At 41.2% G+C, this 20,231-nt stretch overlaps 1 protein-coding gene across 1 annotated transcript in view; it reads right to left on the bottom strand.

Annotated features, from left to right (window-relative positions):
• Positions 1-564: 564 nt before the first annotated feature.
• Positions 565-20,231, bottom strand: part of Itga1 (integrin subunit alpha 1) — a 144,583-nt gene continuing 124,916 nt past the window's right edge. The window contains exons 21-29 of the mRNA XM_051172259.1: positions 19,677-19,753; positions 17,098-17,187; positions 15,696-15,798; positions 11,314-11,427; positions 10,405-10,509; positions 10,164-10,268; positions 8,749-8,841; positions 7,558-7,674; positions 565-672 (exon numbers count right to left, since the gene is read on the bottom strand). Coding sequence (XP_051028216.1) covers positions 565-672; positions 7,558-7,674; positions 8,749-8,841; positions 10,164-10,268; positions 10,405-10,509; positions 11,314-11,427; positions 15,696-15,798; positions 17,098-17,187; positions 19,677-19,753 — 912 coding nt within the window. The remainder of the gene's footprint in view (positions 673-7,557; positions 7,675-8,748; positions 8,842-10,163; positions 10,269-10,404; positions 10,510-11,313; positions 11,428-15,695; positions 15,799-17,097; positions 17,188-19,676; positions 19,754-20,231) is intronic.

Raw genomic sequence — 20,231 nt, 5'->3', positions numbered from 1 at the left:
AAATAACATGATAAGAGTTTAGTATATTTCTTAATTATTTAAGTGTTCTAGGATATTACTATAAAGCTAATTTTGGACACAAGTTACCATTTTAAAAACTAAGGCCTCTGCATTTTAATTTGTAGTTTATGAAATGACAACTAAACTTAAATGTTAATGAAAGTGAATATTGTATAAAAAGCAAAGGAGACAAAGTTTCATTACCACTGTTGCTTTTGTGTTTCTTTCTTTTTTTTTCTTTCTTTTAGTAAGTTCTGTCATTTCACATTCTTCAGTTGTTCTGGGTTTAAATGACATGTGCATGTGTGTGCATGCAATCACACATACACAGACTCAATCACCACAGCTGAGAAGTGAGATGTCTGGCTCCTTAAGTATCTACTAACCAGGAATGACTTCTGTTAAAAACTGGCAGGCAAGCAGCACCACTTTTATCTGGCCAAACAGTTCTTCCTCCCTTTCCTTAAAGGTTCAAAAAATTTAGTTTAAGTACGCCCACTTACAGCTCAGTGTGCAAAGTTCAGGGCCTTGCAGTCCCAGATGTCAAACATGAATCTAAAGGTATCAGTTGAACTTCATTCCCAGAGGCGTGGAGCCAGGAGCAGGGCTGCCGGGCAGGTGTGCGCTGCGGCTGCACAGCACGGTAACCAGGCAAGAAACATCTGCGTTTTGCTGGAGACAGAAGAGCAGGAGGAAAGTATGCGCTGCGGAGCTGGCAAGAGGCGGTCAGAATGAGGAACACATTTTCTTTCTTCTATCTTCCCGTCCACATTTCTTCCAGCCAGGGATGACTGTGGTGTCCTGGTGTCCATCTTTAGGGTCTCACACATAGGACTGGAAAGCCAAGAGGTAGGCTTGTATCTGAGCCCTAAGATAATTCCTCAGAAACACATTTTTAAAAATATCCATAGCACTTATTTTCTCTGCTGGCTTGCTGTGTTCTGAGGAGAGCAGAATCCAGATCTTTCTGGATATGACAGGTTCCCGACTTGTGTCGATCACGTGGCAAAGCGGCTCTGGATCAGAAGGATGAGCAAAGTTTACAGCAGTAGTTCCCACTGTACACTCATCCACTGCTATTTATCTTAGAAATGGAGCAGGACCTGGGGCTTACATTACAGCAGAGCTCAAGGGCCTTAGGAATCATTCCAGAAACACAGAAGTACATACGGATGGGTGGTATCTTTCTGTTAGTTTAGGCTTTCAAGGTATAAGTTCTTTAAATTACCTGGCTTTCTATTTAAATATCACTATGCCACATTCAAAAAGCAGAGTGTTCTTGGTAAAATGTAACACTAACTCAGGACACTTTTTTTTAATAATAACATGAAATGTGTTTGGAAAATAATTTAAAAAATAAACAAATGTTTTGGGGTCTTAAATGAATGTATACTGAAGAGTTGAGAAGCCTCCTACTTAATGTAACGTCCTGGGAGCCGCAGCTCAGCAAAGGTGACGTCAGCCTTTCTGCGTCATCTATCCATGCGCAAGGGTCATTAAGAAACCCTCAGGGAGTCACACACACACACACACACACACACACACACACACACACACACGCACGCGCACACACACACACACACACACACACAGTGTGGCTCTTCGTGACTATTCACTGTTAAGCTACACAAACTGCTTTAAGTGTTTTTTTTCTTTATAAATGAGTTTTTTGTTTTAGAGCTCAATATAAATTAAGCATTTTTACTTTTTGCAAAAGTTTAAACTAATAGATTCAGTGTATTTGCTTCTAAATAATGACTCTATCTTGACTGTCTATTCTACATAGAATTTAAGCTCAACCGCATTATTTTTTTTTTAAAGGGACTGTTCCAGAGACGGCAGAGCTCTGTCTGTTCATCCCTTAAGATACTCTGCATGGCATTTAAACACATAAACAGACTTATGTTGACGAGTCTCCTTTAAAACCTCTTGTCATTTCACTTACTCAACAAAAATGAGTTATTATTTAAAAATTTCACTTTCTAAACTAAATCTTTGGGTCCTCCTTTGGGTCACACTTGATCTGTCACTTTCCTAGTAAGTCATCCTGGATGGATGATGGATTACATAGTTATGTGACCATGTCTTTGGTTACATTTCTGAATTTCTTCTCACATGATTGAGGCAAACCTGAGGATAGAACATTGAGTGATTGTTACTGTTTTTTTTTTCTCCTGTAAAATATTTCATTTCTCCATTTTCTTCTTTAGTGGCCTTTTGAAGAATCCAATCTGTTGAGAAAAAAAAAAAACAGTTAGCTATTATAATTTAGATAATAAATGCTAATATCTGGATATAATCTAATTGACACATGAATTAGAAAGTCTGGGCACGAGAGCAGGAGAAGAGTTAGCAGGAGAAGAAACTGAAGAGACAGGAGCTGCCATGGGGCAACAGGGACTATGGGTGTTACGGCAGACCAAGCAGAAGCTGCCCGGGAGTCGGCAGCTGGCAAGTGATTGACTTTTGTGTGGCCTTTAAAGGTACTAGCAACTCAGAATCTGCCCAGAATAGTGCTTACAGATTAATAATAAATCATAGTTTCTCTGTGTTAACCATTGGGGAACTAACTAGTTAAAGAAAACTGCTGTTGCCAGGTGTGGTAGCACACACCTGTAATCCCAGAACTCAGGGAGGCAGAGGCAGGCAGATCTCTGTGAGTTCAAGACCAGCCTGGTCTAAAGGGAAAGCCCAGGTTGGCTGGGGCTGCAGAGAGAAGCAGTGTCTCAAAGGGGTCGGGGGACAAAAGAGAAAGAAAACTGTTGTCATAATAATTTCCTGCATTAATTACTTTAGAAAGAATAAAAGGACTTTCTACAAATGGAGCCCAACTAATTTCAGGTATCTACACCCTCAAAAAAAATCACATTTCATCATAGTTTGGCAGGGGTGAGAGGAAGAAGCTCCCAGTGAGACAACCCAAGCTCAAAATCTAAAACACTCCTGGCTGCTGCCCATTGGCTCAACTCTCACAGAGCAGTGGCAGCTGTGAAAACATGGCAGGTTGGAGAGGCAGAACTAGGAGACCAGCAACCGTCTAGACCAAGCTAGAGAGCAAAGTTAACCACCTAAAAGTAAGAAATGGAGGCTGCCATGATCTCTTAGACCAGAGCCTAGAGGCGCAGCTACAGGGTTGAAAGCACACTAGAGAGATCTAGGCCAGGAGCCTCGGCTAACATGGAACGAGCCACGGCAGAGCCCTCGGATCTTCTGTAGCTTCGTTTTAGTTGTTGTCGTCACAGACCTGGTTGCCAGGTGTTCAGTGGTGATCATGGTTGCCTGTGCCCTCTCTAGGAAAGTTCAGGGAGAAAGTGGGGAGGAAGCCCAGGGTGGAGTGCTAAAAGATGGGCAGTAGGAATGGGGGGGGCAATGGGGGGGGGAGGCACACTTCCTGATAGAGGATGGGAGGTTGATGGCAGCTGGAGCTCAGAGCTCTTTGGCTGCAAGATGCTTGTCTTTGGAAGTGAGCTGACCTTGTTTTAAGTTGTACTGAATAAATTAAATTTCAGTTATATAATTTAATCTTCTTTAAACCAAATACTTTTTTTAAAAAACCTGAGGTATTAGGAAAGTAGCTTTAAAAATGTGTGCTTTAATTTTTGAAAAAAATTTGAGTGAATTAATTATTTGCAAATGTAGTATATGTATGTCATGTGGATCTATGGCTAGGTATAGATGTGCAGGCACATGTTCCTGTGGGGGGGGCGGGGTGTACATTGTGCATGCAGAAGCCAAACTTGGGCATAGTTCCTTAGGCACTGTCTGTCTGTCTGTTTGTTTTTGAGATGGTGGCTTTCATTGGTCCATTAGACTAGCCTGAATAGCCAGAGAACCCTTTGGAGAGGGAAGGAGGTAGGGAGCATCTGGCTCTGGTGTCCGTGCTGGGGCTGGGACTTTATTCATGTTATAACTACATGTCAACATGTAAAACTTTTCTTTACAGTTTATTTATTTTTTTATTATATGTAATTCTCTCTTCTTCCCTCCCTCCCCGCCTCATGTGTGTGTGTGTGTGTGTGTCTGTGTGTATCTGTGTGTGTGTGTGTGTGTATGTGCATGTGACAGCTGGTGCCCTCAGAGGTGAGAAATGTCAGATCTGGAGTTACAGGCAGATGTGAGCCATGACATGGGTCCTGGAAACTGAGCTCAGGTCCCCTGTCAGAGCAGTTCATGCTCTTAACTGACAAGTCATCTCTCCAGTCACCACCACTGCACCACTCTGGGCTGGATCTTGGGTCTTTACGGTTGTTAACCAAGCACCTTACTAACTGAGCTGTTTCCTCAGCCTGGGGCTATATACACTTCATAGATAAGGACTGAACACTTGAGGGCTTAGAAGGGATAATGAAAAGTAAGCGCCCCACAAGTGAGGAAGTTTTAGTCAGGGCTGCTGTCTGCAGAATCTAGTTGGTGGAGATGAGGAAAGGGTGATGAGAGAAGAAGTGAGCATGAACACTGCCTTGAGTTTGTGTTTTCCTGAACACCAGCCATTTCCTCCGTTGTAAACACGGAAGCCCCACATCTGCTTTCCACTCAGCCCTTCTGCTGTGCCCTCTGACTCAAGGTGGCAGCAAGTCCCTGAGGTTTCACCACAGCGGGAGGTAGGTTCTAGGACCTGTCTTCTGGTTCTTCCCCGGCTGTCTATTCACAGGCTCTCCTTCCTCTCTTGACCAGCTCCTTTCCCAACCTCCTTTGTTTCTAGATGTTTCTCAAGGTCCATCTTCAAGATGGAACTTCTGAGATCTCAACCTCTCCACCTAACAAATTCTCTAAAAACTAATTTTCTTAAGGGAAGCTGACTACTTGGACTACACTAGAAGAATGTAATTTGCAGCTCCTGAATAGATAAACCTAGACAATCTTAGCCAAAGTTTGAAAAAACAGAAAATAAGTTTGTGACCACCCCCGCCCCCCAGACCTTCTCTGGGGTTCTGCTTTTCTGTATTATAAATCTTCCTCTTAAGAATTAACCTAGTCCAAAGCCCTGTGGTGAGAAATAGGTGATCAATGCAAAATGTAGAGTAACTGTTAAATAAATAAATAGCAATAAATAAAAGATTAAGATGTAAGGTGGTGCTACGCCTGTCCTCCTTGTCCACAGGCCTGGGTGGATGGCAGTAGTGTCTTAGGCACACAGCTTTGTTTTGTTTTATCCTATTTGTATGTTTTGATGATCAAAGCCATATGAATTAGTCACAGCAAGAAATTAGCAATCGTGACTAATAAAGTACACCGATGATAACATCATGTTATAATAAACGTTAGGCAAATGCTTTTTTTTTTTTTTTTTTAAATTTCAGAAGCATCTTATTATACTGAGTTATTTACTGAAGTTTAGTTGACTGGATCCTGTAAGGAGTCAAAGAGAGACTTTTCTTCAGATGGCGGCATTTTACTTTATATGTTACTCTGAACTGAACCAGGGGATTTTATTGTAAAACCAGTTATTTTACATGCTTCTAAGAATTTATGGTGGTCTTCCCTGTACTGTGCAGCAATGCGATCTATTAAAGTAATACAGAAGCTTAAGAGGCAGTTTGTTGGTAGAACCTAGTTGTTTGTTAGCTGATAATCTTGAGGGAGGGACTCCCTCCCCTCACCTTTGTTTTAGTGTTTACACAGTACACGCTTAGTTGTACTGTAAGGACCACAGAATGGAACCAGGTAGTAAGTATTCAAGTTCTTACTCAGAACCCACCTGGCTGTGTGGCCCCGGAGAGCATGCGGAGCTTGTGTGTACATTCCCTTCCTCATTTACAGGCTCAGGTTCATAACTGCAAGGGCGCTTTAAGGCAGGGTGCTTAACAGAGCTCCTGGCACACCTACTAAGAGCACCTACTAAGAGCTCGCTCCCTCTGTCTACTTCGGAATCAGAGTTCTGATTGTGAAGCCTTTCGCGGAGGTGTTTTGAACTAACGCAACACACTCAGCCCGAGACAGCCCAAAGTTTGTTAACTGACCTTCTGTGGGTGGTAAAGGAGATCTCAGGAGCCATAGGTATATGTCAACACAACACTGACTGGAAATGCTTTTATTTTTACACTTAGGCCTTTTCAGACCAAGGATGTACAAATAGATGGATGAAAATTCCCTTTTGTTTGCTTTAAACAGAGCTATGAAGCCAGAGAGAACCCATCCAAATATCAGCCCCGGCTATCCTCTCTTCTTTCCTATGGCCATATGAGAGTTCCAATCAGTCAGAGCTCACACTACAAGGCTACTTGAGGAGGCGTCATCACGCACAGTGTGAATCAGAGGTGGGGAAATCACAGCCAAGCCCAACCTATAAACCAGGCCTTGGGCGCCACAGTGTGGCAGCGCCAGGTATTGCAGACAACACTGGCATGTTGGACCAATCAGAGGACAGTGAATGAGAACTGTGTGTGTCTTGGGACTTCCTGGGGGGGGGGGGAGGAGTAGGGGGTTTGGGGGTAGGATCACAGATTCTATTTATGGAACTCAGGGCTATTTGTACATGTTCTCCTGGGAGGAAGTCCCCCACAGAGGAAGTTTGTCCTCACGTAAGAGCCAGAGAGGATGGTAACAGCTGTAGTTAGGCAGGAAAGAAACTTGCTGTATAAACTATTTGGTTAAGTAGTTCTATTGTTGTTTCGTCAGGAAAAATGAGTGTGTAATCACTTTTCCATTTTCACATAATTTACTTAATAAACCAGGAGGTAAAATATAGGAGTATGTTAATGCCAGAAAGAATCCCACTGAATTTGGCTTTTCTATGGAAATTTGTTTTCTGGTAAAAAGCTATCATCATAGCTTGTTTGAAAATGATGTGTTCTTTCCTTTCTCACCTTAAACAAACCATCTCAGTAACTGGAGAGAAAACAGATTATCACTTGGTGTCCCAAAAGGATTTGATATAGGGGATCTCTCAAGTTTATGGCCTTCATTTTATCAGTTAATTATATTGCTTGTTCCTTATACACCCACACAATTATTGCAGAAAATGTGTTTTTTTTTTCTGTTTATACACCAAAGAACCATTCTGAGAGTGATGTGGCTAAAACCAGGTTCGTGTCAACCATGAATCTAACTGTCCCTTGTATGTCATCACTGACATAGGAATTCAGTCTTTACTTTTGTCATAGAACGTTCCTGCTTTTCTTACTGTTAAAAGATTTACATATCCTTCCTAAAATTGTAGTTAAGTGTTAAATGGTCTTCACTAATCCTCACCTGTAAAGAGGTCCCCTGGAAGTTTTGAATATATGTATCCTCGATTAAGGTAAACTTTTTTCCTTTGCAAAAATGAGATGCATGGCACTTGATGTGTGAAATGTTTTCTTTTTAAAAAAATCTTGCTTATCACAAAGGTGTTTACATGCTCCTACATTGCAAAGCATCAGTCACTCGGGACTCATTTGCCATTTGTGTGTTGGTGTCGGGACTCGTTTGCCGTTTGTGTGTTGGTGTCGGGACTCGTTTGCCGTTTGTGTGCTGGTGTCGGGACTCATTTGCCGTTTGTGTGCTGGTGTCGGGACTCGTTTGCCGTTTGTGTGTTGGTGGTTAGAAGAAAAAGCGGCAGTGACCGCGGGCGCTCACCTTCCACAAGGCTAATATGAGCAGCATTAACAGCAACAGGCCAGCGAAGGCGCTCAGCAGGATGACCCACAGCGGGACTCGGCCTGGGAGCCCGTCCTTGGATATCTGAATAGCCAGCTGAAAATTATTAAACAAGGTTGTTAACACTGATAAACAGCCTTTAGGACTCCCAGAACACGAAGTTCTTGTAGGCTATATTTTTCTACCAAACAGTGTAATTAATCTCATGACAGTATACAGAGAAAACATCGGGTTTACATTTAAAAAGGCCTTTCATTTACTCAAAATGTCCAATAATATCTAATTTAGTAACGCCAAAAAGGAGAGCACTTGGAAACAGAGTTTTACAACTTACATAGCAGGGCTCATTCAGATGGTATTTCTACATTTTCCCAGGATAAGATGAAAAAAAAAAATCATGCTTTAATCTAAAACAAGTCCTTTGGCTTTATTTTCTAAGAATTCAAGAGTAAAATACTTGTATTTTTACCAAGGACTCAGCTTGAGTGGCCTCATCTTTGTTTTGGATTTTCCAATGACTAAGGGAAGGAATTTGCATATATTTGCATATAAATATATTTATTGGTTTGCTATTTATATTTACATATAAATATATATTATATATAAATATATGTCTATATAGTTACAGAAAAAGCCTGGATACTGTGTGTATTTAAATATATGTGTATGCGTTTAAAACTATACATAAGTATATGCATTTACACGTATAGTTTTATATATAAATATATGTGTATAAGTGTATATGTTCTTAAATATTTAAGTATATATTTACTTATATATGGAGTTTTAAATATATGTACATATATATGTAAATACACACACAGTATACAAGCTTTTTCTGTAAGTAGATTTCAGTGTCAGCTCCAAAGGAGGAAACTCACAAGTATCCCAAGGGTCACTAAGTACAAGTGGAAACATTCAGGGACTGTTATCGTTAAAAACAATACAGCAAAACGTGGCCCGTGAGTTGTAAACGGCACGGCTTTCCTTTCTTTTAAGGAGTAAGCGTATTGTGGAAATCACATTAGAAGCCAAGGAAAAGGAAACCAAATAATGTCTGACACGCGAGTCAAAGTAGTCACTGCTTGAGCCCCTGTATGCGATCATAAAACACCATGGGCACTTCTGGAGTGAAATGCACAGCGCTTTCAGCCCGGCAGCCCCACTTACCTCTCGTTTCCGGTTGCTGCTACTTAAAGTCAGCGATGAGTTTTCACTCTGAAGTTCTCCCCGTATAGTAAGATTTAAGCTGGAAAAATGTGCCTGGAAGGCAGGTGGAGTTCATTATTAACTCACTGTGCTGATAGCGATGAGAGGTGCTCATGGCTGAGCAGTGCAGTTACGTCACTCCTACTGCTGTCACCCAGGTGAGTTCAACCCAGCTAAAGAGTCCAGTGTGAGCCTGGAGGTGGTGGCGCACGCCTTTAATCCCAGCACTCAGGAGGCAGAGGCAGGCAGATCGCTGTGAGTTCGAGGCCAGCTTGGTTTAAAGAGCCAGTCCAGGACAGCCAGGGCTACACAGAGAAGGCAGAGAAGGCCTGTTGTGAAAAACAACAACAAAAAGATTCCAATGTGGACTGTGGAGCGGCTGCCCAGGTCCCAGCTCTAGCTGACTAACTTCTGATGGCTGCTGGGGAGGTCATTTTTCTTTTTTCTTCTTTTTAAAAATACATTTTAAACTAAAGAAATATAGGCATAGCACTTCCGGCTCCTTCCCCTCCCTCCAACCCTTCCCAGGTACAGCACTTCCGGTTCCTTCTCCTCCCTCCAGCCCTTCCGGAAACTCCCAGTCCCTATCACATTTGTTACCTAGTGTCCTTTATTGTTGTTACATAGGAGTAAATACAGAACACAGTCTACGGAGTCTGTTTAGTGTTGCTAGGAATGTGGCCACTGGTGGGTTCCCCATGTCTTTAGTGGATGACCACCGCGCCCCGCACCATGCCTATGGGCAGCAGGAAGGCTGTGGGAGGAGCTGGAAGGGGGCGGGGCGAAGGCTGTGGGAGGAGCTGGAAGGGGGCGTGGCACGGTGTAGATGTGCTCAAGATACAGTGTGTACTGTGTGAAACTAGAGACACCTCCTTCTTTCTTCTCCGCCCCCCACCAAACTGTCCCTTAGAACCTTCTTACAGAACGAGAGGGGAAACTTCAAAATAATTTCTACTCAGATTTTTCTCTAGGAAAACAAACACCAAACCTTGCCTCTCACAAATCTGGGAATGGGATGGCTTCATTGCAGTAGTGAGGACTATGCACAGGCATTTATTTAGGGTTATGTATGAAATTAACAATCGTAAGCTTTCATCACCCACATTAGCATCTTAATAGGACCAAACCTAAAATTCTCAGCTTCATACGGCCAACTCAGTATTTCTTTAAAGAAACAAACAAGACATACAAAATACAACAAACCGCGTCTCAAACCCTCCTGCATTCAGATAGATGTGGCTTTGGAGGGATAAAGAATATAATAGCATAGAATGCCCCAAAGTAAAGCGCCACTCTATTAATTTTGCGCACACATACTTAACAGTGAACGGACGCTGATTGGGTTCAATACTGCCTAGAGCAATGCAGCCACTTACTTTTATGAAAGTCGGTTTCCACAAGATGAGTGACACATTCACTTGGCTCACATCAGAAGGAACGAGATTACACGTGATGGTGGCAAGTTTACAGGTACCGCAGTCCTGTTGGATCATCAGAGGGACCCATTAGGGTGCGAGTCTGATCCCGGGATCTATCCTGAAATGGCTACTTACACCTACACTGACAGTGTATGTGCCCCACCCAGGGACTGTAAAGGATGAACAGAGCTTATTTCACCTGGATCGTGCCTCTCTTGAGATCCACAGACTTGGATATTGTCATTTTCTTCCCAGAGTTGATACCAAAAGGATCCTCAAGGCTCTGAGGTTTGCAGTTCACATTCTAAGAAACCAAAATATCTCATCATTAGACACTGCCAAAGCCAACAGAGCAAGGTCAGTGGGTGCAGTAACAGGAAGAGCCCGTGGGCAGCAGTCATTGATATATACTGAAGGTCCTTTGGGAGTGGGCAGGATGGAGGAGGCTGTAGGACATCACGGTGGATTCCCGCCCCACGTAATAATCATTGTGTTTGCACAACAGAGAAGAAGGATGCAAGTGGAGCTAATTAATTCATGAGTAATGCAATTATGAATTTTTTTGTTTTTCAAAGAAAAGCTGATTAATTTCCACAATATATTAAATTATATATATATATAACATACATGTTTATATATAAATCTATATAAATACATAGGGATAAAAGATGTGTAGACACAAATATATAAAATTTATAATAGAATATACATACATTGTATCAGGGGAAAAGAAAGCATTTGTATATGTTTCCCAGTTTGACACCTGTGTTCTTGGGCTGGAGACTCACTCATATCAGGAGAAGAAGCTAGCAGTGGGTTGGAGAGACGGCTTAGCAGGGAAAAAGTGCTCGCTGCTAGCCTAATGACATAGGTTCTGTCCTAGGGCCTCTGGTGAAAGGCACTTGCTGCTAAGCCTGATGCCCGAGTCACCAAATTGCAAAAGGCCCACATGGTAGAGGAGAGAAGTGACTACTACACGTTGTCCCCTGACCACGCTCGTGCATTGTGGCACGTGCATGCACAGCCTCACACAAAGTGAATATGTCAATGTAACTTTTGAAAAGGAGGATAACAGTAGTGACATGATTGAAAAGCACACATAACTTACGTCAGAAGACGACCATCTAGTTGGGTACAGTACGGGATAACCATCTGATGTCAAATTAGGAAAGGAAATTGACAGCTGAAGTGCAGGCATTGGGAACTGCCCCCTTTTTCTAATCTATACAGGAAAAAAAAGACATGTAATGGTTTTCGGCTCTTTCAAAAGCATCCTTGCCATCATACATAGGACTTGGGTTCCTTTTTCTTCTTTTCATGTCTATGTGCGTGTGGTCTATGTGCATCTGTCAAGGTATGCTCACATACATTGGGCACATGCATACATAAATACACACGCATTTTTGTGTGAGTGTTTGTGCGGAAGTCGGAGGTTGATATCAGGAAATATCCTCCATCAATATTCTGCCTTTTCCTTTGAGGTAGATAGGGTCTCTAAATCAAACCCAGAACTGTCCCATGCTGCTGGTCTCCCTAGCTAACTTTCTCTGGGGGATTTCCTGTCTCTGCCTGTCTCACTGGCTTGCTGCAATTGCAGCTCAGTCACCTGACCCACCCAGCACTTACGTCGGTTCTAGGAATCAGAACTTCAATTTTCTTGCTTCCTTGAGAAATGCATTAATGACTGGGCCACAATCACCCCAGGACAGACTGACTGACTCTTTCTCTCTCCCTCTCTCTCTCTCTCTGCTTTTTGCCCTCTCCCCTTCTGTCCTTTCTTTCTCATTTTATAGCCCTGGCTTGCTAGAACTCACTTTTTAGATCAGGGCTTACACTCTTAGAAATTTGCCTACCTCTGTCTTGTGAGTACTGGGGTAACTTTGATTCTTTGTTTGGGTTTTTATCGCTGTGGTTGTTGTTTTTGAGACAGGGTTTCTATGTGTACCTCTGGCTGTCCTGGAACTCACTATGTAGACCAGACAGGCCTCAAACTCAGGAATCTCCCTCCCTCTGCCTCCTGAGTGCAGGAATTAAAGGCATGCACCACCACCTCCTAGTGACTTTGGTTCTTAATTGATACCAAATTATATACAATTCTGAATCATCCACATGAAGGTGGCTCATGACATCATGTGGGAATTAGCTTGATTAAGCCAGCCAGAAAGTATGAATGCTCACTGATGCCCATAGGCAGTTGCTATTATTATGCTTTTCCATCCTTCGCTCCAGGATAATAGTAGGATTAATCACACCATGAGCATGGACAATACCAGGGGAAGCTGCAGTCATATTGGATACAACAACAGCCGAGTCGCCGACAGTGTGCTATGTTGCACTAAAAAGAGAAACCAAGGCGCTTCCCTTTGTGTCCTTTAACCAGGAAAGCCCAGACATGAAATCTCCACTTAGCTCTCCTTGTGTCTTCCGTCACCCCTGCCTGTCTGCTCTTTCAGCTGGAATCTGTGCTGCTTGAATGCAGTCTTGCCTGCTCCATGCCTGTGTCTGTGCGTATCCGTCCTAACAAAGAGCCCCACTCTCTCTTTTACTGAACACCATCGCAGGAAGCATCACACGGAGAAGAAAGGAGGGGACACTTTACTGAAATTTATAACAGAATTTTATACGTCACTATCTCCAACTGACCTATGCAGTAGTTTACACTGTTTATATGGGAAACCCAAGGCATGCAAGGTTGGGTATTACAATGTTCTCTTACAGGAGGGTTAAGCAAAGAGGTGGGGTGCACAGTAGGATAGCGCTCTTGGGTGCTAAGTGACCTCAAAGTGTATTAACAGCTGAGGCTGAGCAGTCCAGTGAGCAGTTCAACTCTACTGGGAATCAGTACTGACAGTGATCACTACTATTACTATTCTCTAGCCATGTCCACTATGCCTGTGTGTGTGTTGGGTGTGTGTGTGTGTGTGTGTGTGGTATGTGTGCATGTGTGTGTGGTGTGTGTGTTTTGTGTGCATGTGTGTGGGGTGTGTGTGTGGTATGTGTGCATGTGTGTTTGTTGTATATATGTATGTGGTGTGTGTGATGTGTGTGTGTGTGGTATGTGTGCATGTGTGTGGTGTGTGTGGTGTGGTGTGTAGTGTTTGTGCATTTGTGTGTGCTGCATGCACACAAGTGTATGAATCTGTTTGTCTGTGTGCATGCACGTGCATTTCGGGGAGGTCAGATGTCTTCTTCCATCACTGTCTTACTTCTTTGAGTCATGATCTCTCACTGGTCCAAAGTTCCCCATATAGGCTAGGCTGGCCAGCTAGCCAGGTCTCAGTATCTGCATGGCTCTGCTGCCCAGTGCTAGGGAAACAGGCACACACAGCCACATCTAGATTTCTTTTTTACTTTAATCTTCACCAACAGATGCCAGGACTCCCTAGCTGATAGAGCCTTCTGTATTGAGAGCTGCTCAGCTATGCAATGATTCCCATGGTTGCTGAAGATTGAGCCATTCGCTAGCCTTAGAACTGTGGAGATTCCTGAAGCTACACTTGGCCTTTTACATACAAACATGGTCCAAAACCATTTTAGGGTAATATGCCCAGGGTTTGCCTGGCACACCTTTTGGTTAAATGCTATCTGCTTCTGACATTCAGTCAGGAATCATATGTTCTGACATGATCACATTTTTAAAAAAGCAATCCTTCTAAAAAACACTGGAAAATATTGAACATAAAGCAGAAAACAGAAGTTTCCTGCAATCCAAGTACCATAGTAGCACTTTACTGCATAAATAGCTTGCTATTATTTGCATATAGTATATCATAAAATTTTTATCTCACATACAGAAAGCTAAAATGTTCATGTTCCTTAAAGTCTATTATGCTATATTTCACAAAAACATGATGGTTAGTTAAGGATATGGCTACATACACAAGGACGGTATGTGTTATCGACGCTTAGGAGCTGTGTGAAACTCGCCATGCTAATCATCCGATTTGCAGTATTGCCCCAGCTTTTAACTCCAGGACTTAGGTCCCCTCACCTCTGTTTCACCCATGAGCAGCAATGTGAAAACAACAGAAGACCTTGCAAGCTTGGAAAACTGATGTGCAGCAAATGTAGCTAAATACATGGTCTTCCCATGGAATATATAACATTGGCTTCACCGAATGAATGACAAGTCATTTAAGTAATTTCAGTGTTAAGAGTTAAAAATGTCAGCCTTTTATAAGAGTGTGCTGAAACTTTTATTCATTAGTAATTTCTTTGGGAAAATTACCAGTAGTAAGTCACTAGGTCCCACCTAAATATGTCCTTTTATTTGTATCCCATTAATTTAATTCTAGAACTTAACACAGCAAAGTAACTGGAGATACACAATGTATCTATGTTAATTATCTGTGTTAATGTTATTTATAACATTATCTCATACCTGGAGCCTGGTAAGTTACAATGTATGAATATCTACAACAATCAAGCTTCCTTTCTTCTCCTCTGCCCCACCCCCCCATTTTCTTCTTTAACCCAAACACTCTCCATTTTCTTCTTTCCTTCTTTCTTTCTCTTTCTTTCTTTCTTTCTTTCTTTCTTTCTTTCTTTCTTTCTTTCTTTCTTTCTTTCTTTTTCTGTTATGCTACAGAAGCCAGAGACTCTGAATTACAAAATCACAGCCCAGAATTGAGCAGGGAGTTTGCATTCGTGCCAATTTGCAGAATGTAGCTTGTCACAGTAATTTTAGCAGCGAACACAAATTCCTCTCAAAAGTGTGCATTGTTTTCCCTCATTTTGTAAGAGGGCTTCATTCTTCCTTGCTGACAGTTCTCCGAAAAGGCAAGGACTGGCTGCATTTGTAGTGGGATGGATCACTCTATGGCATGCATGCATAAATCATTCATTGGATTTGAATGCTCTTTTCTCCTTGAATGCTACAGAGTCTGTACATGTTACCCAGGCTGAAGTCCCATGACAGCCTGCTCTAGAGCATAGGTAAAGTTTCTAGCAAAGAGTTTAAAATTTAAAAAAATTAATGTAGTGAAAATATCATTTAAGGCGGTTGTAGTGCTACCATTGGCAATTTACAGTATAACCATGTAACAGGGCACTATAGACAGAAAAGAGACAGCGACTCACTGAATAAAGGAAAATATATCCTCAAAGAGTTTTGAAATAACTCATTTTTAAAATTGTCAGGCTTCTGCAAAACATGGCCTTCTTATCAATACTAAAACCAATATAAAGTATACATACCTTGGATTTGCAGTTCTCTATTTGACACCAGAGTGATTTTCCCCCTAGGCACTTATTCTAAGTTAATATGTCTTATTGTAAGGAAATTAGATACTCTGTTTTTTAAAAACTGACTCAACGTATAATTACCAGTTTGCAAAAAGGTCAAGAAGTGATATAATTATCAATTTGAACAAAAATATTCTAACATAGTTAAGTTACAAAGAAAAAATGGAGAGTAAATGTTGAAACTTTTTTTCAATTTCTTAATACAAATAACTTATTTAGAATATTGACTTAGAGACGGTTTCTTACCATGTAGAAGACATTAATTTCATTTCCTACATCATCAGTGGAGTTAATAAGCTCAGGGATGGTCTCATTGGCCGCAATTGAAATGTGGTGTTCACTCGCAGAACTTGGAAGAATTAATTGGGAAAATAAGAATAAAATGCAGTAAAGTTTATGTTTTATTTGACTTCATTCTTTTCTTCTCCCACATCATATGATCCCATAAAAATAATTACAGAGTTCAGAGCAGAGAATGATTCTTTTACACCCAAGCCTCAGTTAAATATTTGAGGATGGTAAGAATCGCTTAATTCAATAGTCACTGTTGCTCACTTGACTCCAACATGTTAAATTATATGTAACTGTCAAAGTATAATTCCATTGTTATGAAATGAAGATTTCCCATGACTCTACTAGCATTTATACTTAGAGAAAATCAGACTAAAATTTAATATGTTTTGTAGTGAAGAAACTAGTTTTTTTTTTTTTTAAGTTTACATTTACACAATTTTAAAACCCTGTTACTGCTTAATGGAAGAGCTCAGTCATTCTCCAAAGGCCAAGATCTTTGGGTGACCCTGGTAGAACTTAAGACCATCTCTCACAGCAACCCTTCAGCCAAGAGAAGATAAATAAAAGATATTTACAAATGTGTGCCAAAAATTGATTTGAATTAAGTGGAAAATTGTTGGGAAAAAAATCTTTGTGCTGACAGAAGCAGACACAGCAAATCAAACAACAGACTTCAAAGGCTAAGGAATATAAGCAAGTCGATACAGCTTGCCCATAACCCATGCTTTCTGAGCTCTCGTTAGCTATCACAAAGTGCTGTAAGAAACAAACAACCTGATAGACTATTAGGCTAGGATGGCCGTGACATTGGTGCTCATATTTTTTTATGCATTGCACGTGCTTATTTAGAGAAAGATTGCAGTTCTATTCCACTAAGAGAATTCATAAGCAAGAGACTCTGTGGTGTGGGAATTTACAAACATGACTGGTATGTGAGCAGAAGGAACTAACAGCTGACCAAAGAGAAATGCTTTAACCTCATGGGGGAGGATGGGCCCACGAATCCCATCCCACAGGATGAAAACAGTGACCAAGAAACATGCTGCCAACCTGTCAGAGGCCACTGCGTTTTGTCAAGGACTCCGGCTTACATTTAAGAGCTGAGACCTGTCGCTAGCGCATTGTACTTTGATATTTAGTGCATGCAGCCTCTCTAATGTAAGAGAACTGTGGATTATATGAGAGACATTTAATATGGACGCTGGGCAGCACATCAGAGTTTCTCACTCGGCAGGTCTGGAGTGGCACTGCCTCTTTAAGTGCCTGAGAGGGAATGCTCTCAGCCAGGGACCACACTAGGAGAAGCCTTCGCTGATCAGAAAGCTGCCAATGAATAGAGGTGGCTCCGGCCTACCTGTAAAACTGTAGTCCGACTTCATATTTTACTGGGATGGAAATATTTACTTCATTATCGTGAAGAGATTCCGGTGGTTCTTCACTGTCACTGGGAAAGACAGCACAATCATGCTAATTGCCAAATTTGCTCATTCACAGGCCATTTCTATGCAGATTAATAAAATACAAATTTGTGGAATTCTTCATTTGCTTTTACTGAGAGGAGAAAGGAGACTAGCCCTAAGCTGCTGATTTAGAGTTGAAAACCACACTGACTGAGATCCAATGTTTATGTAAATTGTGTGAACTGATAAAAATTCCCCGGGATTAACCATTAAAATGCTGAGATTGCTGAATTTCTCTGGCAGAAAGATTTGTATGCAAATCACCTCAGCTTGCATTTAAGACATACGAGGAGCTTGTATAGAGACTGAACTGAGCTAGTTGTGAGTCTAAAGTCTCCTTATATTGCTTTTAGTAGTCTTTCCAAACTGAGTCCTTAGCATGTATGTTGTATAAATTCTTATGTATTTCCTTGATTGGGGGTGTAACTTTCATAATATTTAAATTTTAATTATATCCACAAACAAATACATTATACACAAATATACCTCATACTCATGAACAAAGCAAGGCGGAGAGATATAATTGAAATGGCCAGATAATGGAGGATGAGGTTGTTCTTGATCCTGTGACAGGTACCTTCACATCAAGTCATTTAAGCTCTCCGCCTTGGTTTTTCCACCTACAGCATGGATATTCTATTTATTTATTTATTTGGCTGGTTGGTTATTTTTAAAATTTACTTATTTATTATAAATTATTCAGATTACATCCCGACTGTTATCGAGACAGGGTCTCTCTGTGTAGCCTTGGCTGTCTTGGACTCATTTTGTAGACCAGGCTGGCCTCGAACCCACAGAGATCCACCTGCTTGCCACTGCCTCCCGAGTGCTGGGTTACAGGTGTGTGCTACCGTGCCCAGCTACAAAACACAGATATTTTATCAATAACTTTTCTACAGTAAATGTCAAATAAATAGGTGCTGAGCTGAAGTGAGTGAATCCATCTACTACTTCATTTTGTCACGTGCTGATTCATTTTCCGTCTTTGTAGTGATGACTATGTGCAGCGTCGTGCTGGCCACCACAAGCAGCGCTTGTAGTGATGACTTTGTGCAGCGTCATGCTGGCCACCACAAGCAGCGCCACTTAGCCTCGCAGGACGTGTTCCACTGGAAAACTGCACTCAGCAGGAAGTTAAAACGCACCTCAAGTTCTGTATTAATCTTTTCGTACTTTTATTTTTTTAGAAAATACAAATAACGTATTCTTTCTTTAACTACGATGAATTAAACTTGGCTTTAAAATACCCATAGATTCTTAATTTAAAGTGACACCTACTTTTCTTTTATTAATTTATGTTTTCCTCTTATTGAAAAAGTACATTTTTCCCTCATATAATATATCCTGAGTGTGCCTCACCCTCCCTGTCCTCATCCCTGTCCCTCCCCACCTCTCCTCCTGCCTTGATCCACCCCTTTCTGTCTCTCATTAGAAAATTAAACTTTTCTAAGGCATAATAATAAAATATAATTAGATAAAACAAAAACTAGCAGCTAAGCAGTGGTGGTGGTGGCGCACACCTTTAATCCCAGCACTCGGGAGGCAGAGAAGTAGGTGGATTGCTGTGAGTTCAAGGCCAGCCTGATCTACAAAGTGAGTCCAGGACAGCCAGGGCTACATAGAGAGACCCTGTCTCAAAAAACCAAACCATAACTAGCACTTCAGAGCTGGACAAAATAAACAAACAGGAAAAAAAAAAAAAAAAGCCCAAGAGAAGCCCAAGAATTAGAGACCCACTCATCCATATACTCAGGAATCCCAGATAGCTCAGTGGTTAAGAGCGCCGCCTGCTCTTCCAAAGGTCCTGAGTTCAATTCCCAGCAACCATCTGTAATATGATATGATGCCCTTTTCTGGCCTACAGGTATATATGCAGACAGAACACTGTATATATAATAATAAATAATCTTTAAAAAAAATTAAACCAGAAGCCATAATATATACACCAAGAGCATGGTGCAAATCTGTGAGGGCCCTGTGCACGCTGTCGCAGTCTCTGTGAGTTTGTATGAGCTTTGTTCATGTTGACTCAGGGGCCTTACTTTCTTGTGTGTGTACTGTGATGAAGTATGACTGGTGTAAAACGTATTGATGTATAAAAGGTACTATGAAATTTAAATCCATATTTCCGTTGACCTTAATAGGCAGCTAGTAAATGTTTTAAGATTAGCAGATTCTGTTCATTGTCAATGCAATTTGGCAGATATAAGTGATGTGTAATTACAAGATAGTCTGCAGTTAAAATTACCAACAACTTCATTTGCTTTGGGTAAGAAGTCTTCTACTTTTGCTAATTACCCCCATGGTATTTTTTGTTTGTTGTTTGTTTGTTTTGAAGGGAAGACATTCATGGCCTGTTAACTTCTGTTGATCACACACACAAGCTTCGAGGAGCCACCAGAGTAAAGTAATCAACTACATGAGAGACAGGGCATGCATGCACACAGACATGTTCACACACGTATAAACCAACCTTATTGCAGTTAAATGAATGACTGCGTTTTCTGTGAGATGGGATGTATTAAACTGGAATATTATCTTGAAGGCAACCTATGAAGTTAAAATAGATATCTTAAGTTAACAGGAAATATCAGCTTTTAATAAAATGCATAACTTATGTAAATTCACTACCTAAACATACAATATAAAATAACTTAAGAAACACTATCTTACAAAGTACACCCTCATCATAAATAAGATACAATATACACATGCATTTCTAGAGGTGACTATGCAAAAGCTTTGCATATCACTGTGGTCTGAGTGCTTTATTCCATTCAAAGTTCATGTGTCCAAGTTTAGTTGTTAATGTTATAACATCGAGGGTGGGTTCTTTGGGCAGATAACGGGCCATGAACATCCACATGAGTGGGATTAACTCCCTTGTGGAAGAGCTCCCAGGAAGCTGCCTTTCTGCTCCTGGAGGATCCAGGGAGAACACACCTTTGAACCAAAAAGTGTTTGTGGCATTTGTTTTTTTTAACAGACATTGGGCCTGACGTTGTCTTGACCTTAGATTTCTTCAGCT

The sequence above is a fragment of the Acomys russatus genome, chromosome 30 (assembly GCF_903995435.1).
Source record: "Acomys russatus chromosome 30, mAcoRus1.1, whole genome shotgun sequence".
NCBI lineage: Eukaryota > Metazoa > Chordata > Mammalia > Rodentia > Muridae > Acomys > Acomys russatus.
Note: the sequence above shows the minus strand (reverse complement) of the source record. Positions and strands in the feature narration are given on the sequence as shown.